The 11514-nt window shown below is 45.5% G+C and overlaps 1 protein-coding gene across 1 annotated transcript; it reads right to left on the bottom strand.

Annotated features, from left to right (window-relative positions):
• Window positions 1-1891: 1891 nt before the first annotated feature.
• Window positions 1892-3194, bottom strand: LOC109747648 (peptidyl-prolyl cis-trans isomerase FKBP13, chloroplastic). The gene is made up of 3 exons (XM_020306680.4): window positions 2807-3194; window positions 2504-2657; window positions 1892-2417 (listed from the first exon to the last, which is right to left on the bottom strand). Exons 1-3 carry the CDS (start codon window positions 3113-3115, stop codon window positions 2269-2271), a joined length of 612 nt encoding a protein of 203 aa, XP_020162269.1. The 5' UTR covers window positions 3116-3194; the 3' UTR covers window positions 1892-2268.
• Window positions 3195-11514: the final 8320 nt, after the last annotated feature.

Genomic DNA, 11514 nt, shown 5'->3' with positions numbered 1-11514 from the left:
GATCATCTCTAAGTATAACATTCAACATGGGTCAATTCAACATAAGTGTTCTTCTCACTTCGTGCCCTCAATGTTGCCAATATTATCATTACTCTTAACTCATGCCTATGACCAGGAAAACAGAACCATCATGCAACACTTGAGCTGCTCCTAGAGGTAAGACTAGGAATCTATTTTACGTTTATAATTCTACACGTGCATATGAGTTTTCCTGAGCCTCTTGGTTATCACAAACTCAAGAGCCATAGCAGTTATAACATAGAACGTAGACATTAATCATATATTTGGAAATAAATAATACAATTATTATTGCCTCTAGGGCATATTTCCAACAATTCACAGGTAGCATTGATAATAACATGATAGACTTTCTTTTCATCCAGATAAGTATATCTAACTGTTTTTGGTGGAGGTGTTAAATCAAACATCGACTCTCCATTTGGAGGACGTGGTGGCTTCCCCAAAGTATCAGGTAGAATATTTCCAACAATTCACACTTCACAGGTAGCATTGATAATAATAGGATAGACTTTCTTTTCATCTAGATAAGTACATCTAAGTTTTTTTTTGGGTAGAGGTGTTAAATCAAACACCAGGTCTCCCTTTCGAGGAGTTGGCTTCCCCAAACTATCAGGTGGAATATTAACTTTCAAGAGTGGTGGTTGAAAGTGAAAATTTTCATCAATTTGTCTCCTATATTTATCATTAATAAGACTCTCATGATCTATCAAAAATTGCTCCAGTTGGTCATCTAGATGAATACCTGTTGAAGCAATTTGCGCAAAATCATCTTTCATATTGGTATCAAGAGTATTTGGTTGATTAGCAAACCTAGAAAAAATAAATTCAACTTGATCAGCACATAATTTAGCATCAACTTTTTTCTTGAAACAATCAACTACAACACTAGCAGTATGTTAAAAAGTTTTACTGAATACAACAATACAAAAGTTCTCTTGGTTCAAACCAAGAACAAGGAAATCATAGGGTAGTTAGTTTTACCACATAAGACATCAACATCTTTGAGAATTCTAACAGGGTCCTATGCTCAAGGGTAATACATCCTTAATTAGAAATTAATTTGATAAAGAGAAGGGAAAAAACACTAATTCTTGCACCAATACCACACAAGCCAAGATAACTACGAGTCTCTATAGTAATAGAAATTACAGGTGTTCCAGAGTTGTGATGGCTCTTTTGCTTTATAACGTTGGAAGTTGGTTCCATTAAACACACAGTTTCCTCTTTAGGGTTCTCAATATTTAATTCTTTCATCATACAAAGTTCAGGTTGTGCCTCTACAAATTCGTAAGGAGTATGGCAGTTATTACTACTATTGCTTTTAGTAGCAGAGTCCATCACATGATCTCTAATTTTCATGGGAAAGGATGGTTCAACATACTACTCGGCAGCAGATTCCACCTGTTTAACAATGCTCACACAGATTTCTTTCTCAGAAGAACTATTACTCTCAGGAACATCTTTAAATTCGCAAACAAGATGTACCACCACATGTGTTTCATGACCTTGCCCACAGATCAGTAGGAGATCCATCACAAACGCTGTCCACTGCCTCCGGTAGCGATAGTAACCCAAATAACCATGTAACGAGATTTAACGGGCATCAGCGCTTCTCCGGTCACTAGTATGGTGCCACATATCTACTGATAACCAAGATAAGACCCATACCTCTGACCCACCAAACTCCGCACCATTGTCGTCGCCACAACACCGCGGCCGCTGGCGATGGGAGGAAATGGGTCGGACGGAATGGGAGAAGGAGGCAGTGGATGGCCGTTCGCCCAAGTGATGAAACATAGCGGCTAAGTTCACGAGAGACACTAAATATGCCTCTGATTGATTATAGCCCCCTTTTGGGTGTTGTATAATCTTTTCGTCGAACAAGGCTCCCCTACTTTTCATTACTTATCATAATGGAAATACAACAGTTTGGCAAAACATACATAGGGTGCGGGACGGGAAAGGGAAAAAGCAACTTCCAGTATTACCAGAAAACCCACTGCGCACACTCGCAATCGGCTTGTGCACTACGTGGCGAAAACCTGGTAAAGTGTTTCGTATATACATACACGTACTAGTGATTCATAGAAATAAACTAGTAGGAGTAGTTGTTTATATTGATCTCAGGATTCACGGTCTTTGCTCGCTCCACATATAATGTCGATCGATCGATGAATCCTCTACGACGAACTGATGGCATATGCAAGGCCTGATCATGGATACATAGATGCATAGGTCGATCATGACTCAGGAGGATGCCCTGCCGACGTACTCGACGTCGAAGAGGAGCGTGGAGTTGGGCGGGATGACGCAGGAGGTGGGCTCCCACCCCCTGCACCCGGCCCCCTTCTCCCCGTAGGCCAGCTCCGGCGGCAGCCTCAGGCTCCGCTTCCCACCTGAAAAACCACACCAGAGCACCGACTCACACCGGGGAATTCAGTTCAGAGCAGAACGACGTGAGCTCGGCTGAGGCGTCGCGTACCGACTCTCATCGGCGGGATCCCTTCGCCGCCGGCGAGGCACAGGTCCCACCCCTTGATCACCTCCCCCACGCCCACCATGATGGTCAGCGGCCTCCCGCGGCCGTAGCTGCTGTCGAACACCGTGCCGTCCTCCAGCATCCCCCGGTAGTGCGCCTGCAGTGCGCGCGCCACGCCATGGCCAAACCACGACGAAACCGGTCAGCGTGCAGCCCGCGACTACTATCGGAACTACGCTAAGCCAGCGCGTGCATCAAGAACTTAATTAATCACTGTGGCGGAGGTTGGGCGCGAATTCGACTGACCTTGATGAGCTGGCCTTTGACGGCCTCGGCGCCGGTGCCGACGACGCGGTCGCAGAAGGCGAGGCCGGACGGTGTCGCCTCGAGCGCGCACTCATCTGCGGCGGCCGCTGCGGGGAGGACGCGTGAGAGGAGAGCGGCGGACAGGACGGCTGCCGCGGCCTCGCGCCGGCGGAGGACGACGTTCTTGGTGCTGGCTCCCGCGCCGGAGTCCGCGCTCGGCGCCTGGGCGCAGAGGGGCGGCCGGGTGTTGGGCTTCGGGAGGCTGAGCAGGAGGCGGGAGAGCGGCGAGGTGGAAGCGGCGGGAGCCATGGCTGCTGTGGCTCCTTGCCTCCTCTCGGTCAAGGCAGCTCACTCGAACCAGAAGGCGCCGCGTCACTACTCACTAATGGATAAGGAGGGTCATGTGTTTGTCAACTGCCGTGTGATTCTCAGACGATGCGCATCTGGGCCGTCGGTGCCAGATCCAATGGTCGTGAAGAGATACCAGATGCAAGCGTCATTCGGTTGTTTGAAGAAATCCTCAGAACCTAGCAGGCGAAATATACACCAGACTGTGTGTGTTGTGTAGCAAAGAGAAATCTCAGTTTTTTTTTGTGAAATTACCGTTTTTTATATTTTTAGCAGTAAACCACACTTTATTAGATTGTCTCAAGGTTTACAGGGATAATTAGGTGATAATGGGAAGCCCCTAGCCGCACATCTTTTTTTCGAAAAGGGGGGTTCGCCCCAGCCTCTGCATCGGAATAATGCATACGGCCATAATTATTAATAAGCAAAAGGTACACCACAAGTCTCCAAGTCTCCAGGTCTCGAACAAGAAATGAAAAGAAGGCTCACGGAGAGCAAAACAATAGTAGAAAAAGCCACAACCGGCTAGAAAAAAAGATAGGAACACTAAATGCCTATCCTATTACATGACCGCCATCCAAACCGGTTGAAAATATCCCGTGCTACCATCTCCCATCGGGTAGATCCAGTAACCAAACGCTCCCTGGCCTCCGTCGGAGTGAGTAGCGACCACATACGGATCAACGCAGTGGCTCTGAAGATAGCCTGCAAAAAATGAATATTTGTTGTTCTGTTAAAGACCAAATCATTTCTGCAATTCCAGATTGCCCATAACATAGCACAAACTCCTACACGAATGTGTCTCGCCGTGTCAAAATCTATCCCATCAAGCCACGCCCCAAATAACATGGTGATGGAATTCGGAGGAGTAATGTTAAATGCTATGTTAACCGTCCGCCACATAATTTTTGCCAGAGGGCAATCGAGAAAGAGGTGTTTGATTGATTCATGTTGGTCACAAAAGCTACATCTCGTAGAACCTGTCCAATTGCATTTTGCCAAATTGTTCTTGGTTAAGATAACTTGTTTATGTACAAACCACATAAACACTTTGATTTTCAAAGGAACTTTGACTTTCCAAACATGTTTCGGTCGGGGAATCGCGCTAGAGTTGATAACATCCAAGTACATGGATTTAACCGAAAACTCTCCACTCTTTGTTAGTTTCCAGCACAGCTTGTCGGGCTGTTGAGACAACTGGACATCCATCAATGTTCTCACAAGATTGAGCCAGGCTTCCCAACGGCTCCCTACTAGCGTCCTCCTAAAATGAATGTTGAGCAGAGTAGACTGCAGCACTGTTGCAACGTAAGCGTCTCTACGCTGAACAATGCTATACAGAGATGGATATTGGAGTGCTAGGGGCGTCTCTCCTAGCCATGTATCCTCCCAGAATCTCGTAGCGGTACCATTCCCAACTATGAATCTTGTTCTATTGAAAAAAAGCGATTTAACTCTCATCATCCCTTTCCAAAAAGGCGAGTCAGTCGGCCTCACCGTCACCTGGGACAAGGTTCTAGAGTGGAGATACTTGTTACGTAAGATCTGAGCCCAAGTGGCCTCCGTCTCGACAGAAAGCTTAAACAGCCACTTGCTAAGAAGACATCTGTTCTTCACCTCCAGGTTTTCAATGCCTAGACCCCCTTGGTCTTTCGGCCTACAAATTATATCCTATTTAGCAAGTCTGTATTTTCGTTTTAGCTCATCACTCTACCAGAAGAAACGAGATCGATAAAAGTCTAGCCTCTTCCGGACTCCAACAGGACTCTCAAAAAAGGAAAGGAGAAACATGGGCATACTCGTGAGGACCGAGTTAATAAGAATTAGTTGGCCTCCGTATAACATTAGCTTGGCTTTCCAGCAGCTCAGTTTCTTCTCAAATCGATCCTCAATACACTTCCATTCTCTGTTGGTTAGCTTACGATGGTGAATTGGTATACCTAAATACGTGAAAGGTAAAGCCCCCAACTCACACCCGAACAATTGTTTGTACGCATCTTGGTCATCATTAGCTCTTCCAAAACAGAACAATTCGCTCTTATGGAAGTTGATCTTTAACCCGGTCAACTGTTCGAATAAGCATAACACCAGCTTCATGTTTCGCGCTTTTGCCAAGTCATGCTCCATGAAGATGATAGTATCATCAGCGTACTGCAGGATGGATACACCTCCGTCAACTAAGTGCGGGACAAGGCCTCCTACCTGGCCCGCCTCCTTAGCCCTTCCTATAAGAATTGCCAACATATCGACCACTATGTTGAAAAGAATAGGTGACATCGGATCTCCTTGCCTCAGTCCTTTGTGTGTTTGGAAGTAGTGACCTATGTCATCATTCACTTTAATCCCAACACACCCTTTTTGTGTGAAAGAGTCTACCTGGCTTCTCCAGGCCTAATCAAAACCTTTCATACGCAAAGCTTGTTGAAGGAAAGGCCATTTGACCTTATCGTACGCTTTCTCAAAGTCCACTTTGAAAACAACTTCGTCTAGTTTTTTCATGTGGATTTCATGGGTTGTTTCATGCAGGACCACAACCCCTTCTAGGATGTTTCTGTCCGGCATGAAAGCAGTTTGGGACGGGTGCACCACAGAGTGCGCAATTCGCGTAAGCCTGTTCGTCCCGACCTTGGTGAAAATTTTGAAACTTACATTAAGAAGACAGATAGGCCTGAACTGCTCGATACGAACAGCCTCTGTTTTCTTAGGAAGTAAAGTTATCATTCCAAAATTTAATTGAAACAACTGAAGGTGTCCAGAGAATAGGTCATGGAACATCGGGGGCAAATCTCCTTTGATAATATGCCAGCACTTTTTATAAAACTCCGCCGGAAAACCATCTGGCCCAGGAGCCTTATTGTTTTACATTTGTGCAATGGCCTCAAACACCTCTTTCTCCGTAAATGGGGCGGTCAAAATATCATTCTCGTCTACCGCAAGTTGAGGGACATCCTCAACCCTGGACTCATCTAAGGATACAAAATTATCCTCCGGAGGTCCAAACAACTGCTTATAGTAATTAGTTATATAAACTTTAAGGTTCTCTTGTCCTAAAATCGTCCCATCATCTTGCTCAAGCTGAAATATCCTCTTCTTTCGGTGCTTGCCATTTGCAATCATATGAAAGAATTGAGTGTTGTCATCCCCTTGGATGATTTTGCGAACTTTAGCTCGCAATGCCCACTTCAATTCCTCCTCTCGAAGGCGTTCTTTCAGTCTCAACTCCGCCTCCATTTTAGTTTCCAGCTCTCTGGTATCTAAAATAGTGGATTCAGCTTTATTATCGAGGGATTGAATAAGTAGAAGGAGCCTTTCCTTCTCAGCCTTATATATCCCATGCGTATGCTTTGCCCATCCACGAAGGAATCGTCGTAGATGCCTAATCTTATTCTGCCATCTTTCAACAGGAGAACTCCCTCCTAAATATTTAGCCCATTCCCTTGCTATCAGATCTAGGAACCCTTCTCTTTCAAACCACGATAAAAAGAAAAGTAATTTTTATTCCCCACATGGGTGGCCTCACCAGAATCAATTAGCAATGGAGTGTGCCGAGACTGCGTGCGATAACGCTTGGACTGTTACCAGGGGAAACTTCTGCTCCCATTCGACTCTGGCGAGGACACGGTCCAACTTCTCAAAAGTTGGGTTTGGTAACGAATTAGCCCAAGTGAATTTCCTACCAGAAAGCTCTATCTCTCTAAGATCCAAGCTTTCGATTATGGTATTGAACATGAACGACCATCTGCCGTCAAAATTCTCATTATTCTTTTCCTCCCTTCTTCGAATAATGTTAAAATCGCCCCCAACGAGAATTGGGAGCTGCTCACTACCACAAATACGGACGAGATCAGCCAAGAAATCAGGTTTGAGTTCTGGTTGCGCGGCACCATACACCGCCACCAATGCCCAATTAAACCCATCGGCTTTTGATCTGACCCGAAATTTTACCGCAAAGTCCCCCATGACCATACTCCGAACTTCCAACGAATCACACTTAAATCCAAGTAAGACCCGCTGGACCTTCCTCTTGGAGGTAGACAATGCCAGTCGACACCCCCAGAAAGAGTGCTAAGGAACTGGGGGGTGAAGTTGGCCCTTCCAGTTTCAGAAAGGGCGATAAAGTCCAGCTTGTGCTCAATAGACGCATCAGCTAGAAACCTTCTTTTAGCCAAGTCTTTAAGACCTCTGCTATTCCAAAAAATTCCTCTCATATTTCATCATGAAATTTTTTAGAGGACGGATCCTAGCACTTCTACGTACTGCCAAAACTGGATAAACGTTCTGCTTCCACTTCCGCTTAGGCTTATTTTGGTCTGTCACAACCGGTCTCCGTGGACCTAACCTCTGGAACATCAACATGGATCGAGTCCCTAGGGGAACTTAAATCCTCATCTTCCTCTGTCTCAGGAAGTGTAGGAGCAAGATCCGCACAAAAACTATCAAGAACCCTGACTCCCAACGCGTCTATATCGGAATCGTTCATGGGTTTAAACAACAGCTAGATTACGAATCATTTCCAAAGCGCGCTCCACTTCTAGATCGAGGATATCATTAACTGATCTAGTGATTTCATGACCATTACTACCTAGTGAGACCCCTAATTGATTTGCATTGTGAACAATCTCATCATTGGAAAAATGCAAAGTCGAATTAGACGTATTGACTGACATACCAGTAGTGACCTCAGCGTCACGAAGCTTGGCCGCCCGCATAGCGCACCTCAGCTACATGTCATCAACATCCGGCTGCTCCTGAAGACGACTGTTCATCCGTCGTCTCTCAGAAATAGGATCAGGGATCCCTCCAAACGCAATGATCTCCTCCCGCGTGAGTCCGTTTGAGGTGGGGCCTCCTGACCAACCCCCAACAGAGCTCGACTGAACTAGAACAACCGAACAACCTCCTAGAGCCGTGGAAGCCTCCTGCGGCATCGGCCGGTGGCCGGACCCTAGAGACGCCACCGAAACCACACCAACCGCCGGTGGCAAGGGAGAGGAAGGGGTAAAGGCCGCCTGCCCACGCCCCCCTCCCGACCTGGCCCCCCCCGGCTGAGTGAGGCGATGTCACCACCAGACACGCCACTCGGGGTGAAGCAGGTGCCGCCAAGGGAGTGAAGGAAATATGCCCTAGAGGCAATAATAAAGTTGTTATTTATATTTTCCTTATATCATGATAAATGTTTATTATTCATGCTAGAATTGTATTAACCGGAAACTTGATACATGTGTGGATACATAGACAAAACACCGTGTCCCTAGTAAGCCTCTACTTGACTAGCTCGTTAATCAAAGATGGTTAAGTTTCCTAACCATAAGCATGTGTTGTCACTTGATGAATGGGATCACATCATTAGGAGAATGATGTGATGGATAAGACCCATCCGTTATCTTAGCATTAATGATTGTTTAGTTTTATTGCTATTGCTTTCTTCATGACTTATACATGTTCCTCAGACAATGAGATTATGCAACTCCCGAATACCGGAGGAACACCTTGTGTGCTATCAAACGTCATAATGTAACTGAGTGATTATAAAGATGCTCTACAGGTGCCTCCGATGGTGTTTGTTGATTTGGCATAGATCGAGATTAGGATTTGTCACTCCGTGTATCAGAGAGCTATCTCTGGGCCCTCTCGGTAATGCACATCACAATAAGCCTTGCAAGCAATGTGACTAATGAGTTAGTTGCGGGATGATGCATTATGGAACGAGTAAAGAGACTTGCCCGTAATGAGATTGAACTAGGTATGGTGATACCGACGATCGAATCTCGGGCAAGTAACATACCGATGACAAAGGGAACAACGTATGCTGTTATGCGGTTTGACCGATAAAGATCTTCATAGAATATGTAGGAGCCAATATGAGCATCCAGGTTCGGCTATTGGTTAATGACTGGAGAGGTGTCTCGGTCATGTCTACATAGTTCTCGAACCCGTAGGGTCCGCACGCTTAACATTCGATGACGATTGGTATTATGAATTTATGTGATTTGATGTACCGAAGGTTGTTCAGAGTCCCGGATGAGATCACGAACATGACGAGGAGTCTCGAAATGGTCGAGAGGTAAAGATCGATATATTGGAAGGCTATATTTGGACATCGGAAAGGTTCCGAGTGATTCGGGTATTTTTCGGAGTACGAGAGAGTTACGGGAATTCGTCGGGGGAAGTAGTCGGCCTTAATGGGCCATACGGGAAAGGAGAGAAGGGCCTCAAGGGGTAGCCGCGCGCCCCCCATGGGCTCTTCCGATTTGGACTAGGAGGGGGCGGCGCCCCCCTCCTTCCTTCTCCCCTCTTCCTCCTTCTCCTACTTGGACAAGGAAAGAAGGAAACCTACTCCTACTAGGAGTAGGAATCCCCCCTTGGGCGCGCCCCTTGTGGCCGGCCCTCCTCCTCCTCCCCTCCTTTATATACAGGGGAGGGTGCACCCCATAGACACACAAGTTGATTCTTAGCCGTGTGTGGTGCCCCCCTCCACAGATTTCCACCTCGGTCATATTGGCGTACTGCTTAGGCGAAGCCCTGCGTCGGTAACTTCACCATCACCACGCTGTCGTGCTGACGAAAATCTTCCTCAACCTCAGCTGGATCTAGAGTTCGATGGACGTCACCGAGCTGAACGTGTGCAGATCGCGGAGGTGCCGTGCGTTCGGTACTTATATCGGTTGGATCATGAAGACGTTCGACTACATCAACCGCGTTACTTAACGCTTTCGCTTTCGGTCTACGAGGGTACGTGGACACACTCTCCCAGCTTGTTGCTATGCATCTCCTAGATAGATCTTGCGTGATCGTAGGATTTTTTTTGAAATACTGCTTTCCCCAACAGTGGCATCCGAGCCAGGTCTATGTGTAGATGTTATATGCACGAGTAGAACACAAAGAGTTGTGGGCGATAATAGTCATACTGCTTACCATCATGTCATACTTTGATTCGGCGGTATTGTTGGATGAAGCGGCCCAGACCGACATTACATGACCGCGTTCATGAGACTGGTTCTACCGCCGTGCTTTGCACACAGGTGGCTAGTGGGTGTCTGTTTCTCCAACTTTAGTTGAATCGAGTGTGACTACGTCCGGTCCTTGTTGAAAGTTAAAACAACACACTTGATGAAAAATCGTTGTGGTTTTGATGCATAGGTAAGAACCGTTCTTTCTAAGCCCGTAGCAGCCACGTAAAATTTGCAACAACAAAGTAGAGGACGTCTAACTTGTTTTTGCAGGGCATGCTGTGATGTGATATGGTCAAGACGTGATGATATATAAATTGTTGTATGAGATGATCATGTTTTGTAACAGTTATCGGCAACTGGCAGGAGCCTTATGGTTGTCGCTTTATTGTATGAAATGCAATCGCCATGTAATTGCTTTACTTTATCACTAAGCGGTAGCGATAGTCGTAGAAGCAATCACTACTAGGGAAAACCCTAGCAGTAGCGCGGGTTTAATGCCTATCAGTAGCGCGGGGAACCGCGCTACTAGTAAGGCGCTACAGCTAAAGGTTAGCAGTAGCGTGTGTTAACCCACGATACTGCTATGTCGACTTAGTAGTAGCACTTTCATCAAAGAGCGCTACGGGTAATTACTAGTAGCGCTTCTCGCAGCCCACGCTACTACTATTATTCCATATTTTACTTTTATTTCATGTTGTATTCATACACCTTTATACAAGTTTTCATACAACAACAATTTAGAGATTGTTTTTACATCACAATGAGTTATTACATCACTTGGTGAAAGAACCGTGGACTAGTTTCAAGTGGATGGACATCCACTTGAAACTAATCTGCTGTTCTTTCACCCAATGATATAATAAATATCATCATCATCATCATCATATCATTAACAACTTATCATCATAATACATCATTGTCATATAACACCTCCTCATGATCATCGTTTTCATCAATGATACATCACATAGCAAGTTGGTCACTAGTCATAATCACAACTACTCCTCATCATCAACTCTAACACATTGTACCACATAATAAACATATTGTACCTCATAGGACCTACTACATTCTCTTAGGACCTACTATATTATCTTAGGTAAAATAGCATAAAACAAGATAGCCCCTGACTCTCCATTATGGAGAATGGAGATTATCCTGTCTCCAATTCTTGCCTTTCGCTTAATGTTGCTTCCAAGAACCTCCTTACGACTGTCCATACATTTTTCCATTCTTTGATTAGCATGTGTTCACCGATTTTAGAAATCCGATATGGACAAGTGAGATTCGTAGGATGACTTGGTTGTATGTTCAAAAGATCAAGGCGACCATTCTGATACATCAGATGAGGCACACAATCCATCGGGATTTTCTGTTGAAAAACATAGTAATAACTTCGTAGTTAGC

Source organism: Aegilops tauschii, chromosome 7, assembly GCF_002575655.3.
Source record: "Aegilops tauschii subsp. strangulata cultivar AL8/78 chromosome 7, Aet v6.0, whole genome shotgun sequence".
Taxonomy (NCBI): Eukaryota; Viridiplantae; Streptophyta; class Magnoliopsida; order Poales; family Poaceae; genus Aegilops; species Aegilops tauschii.
The sequence above is the reverse complement of the archived record's forward strand: the minus strand, read 5'-3'. Positions and strand labels throughout refer to the sequence as shown.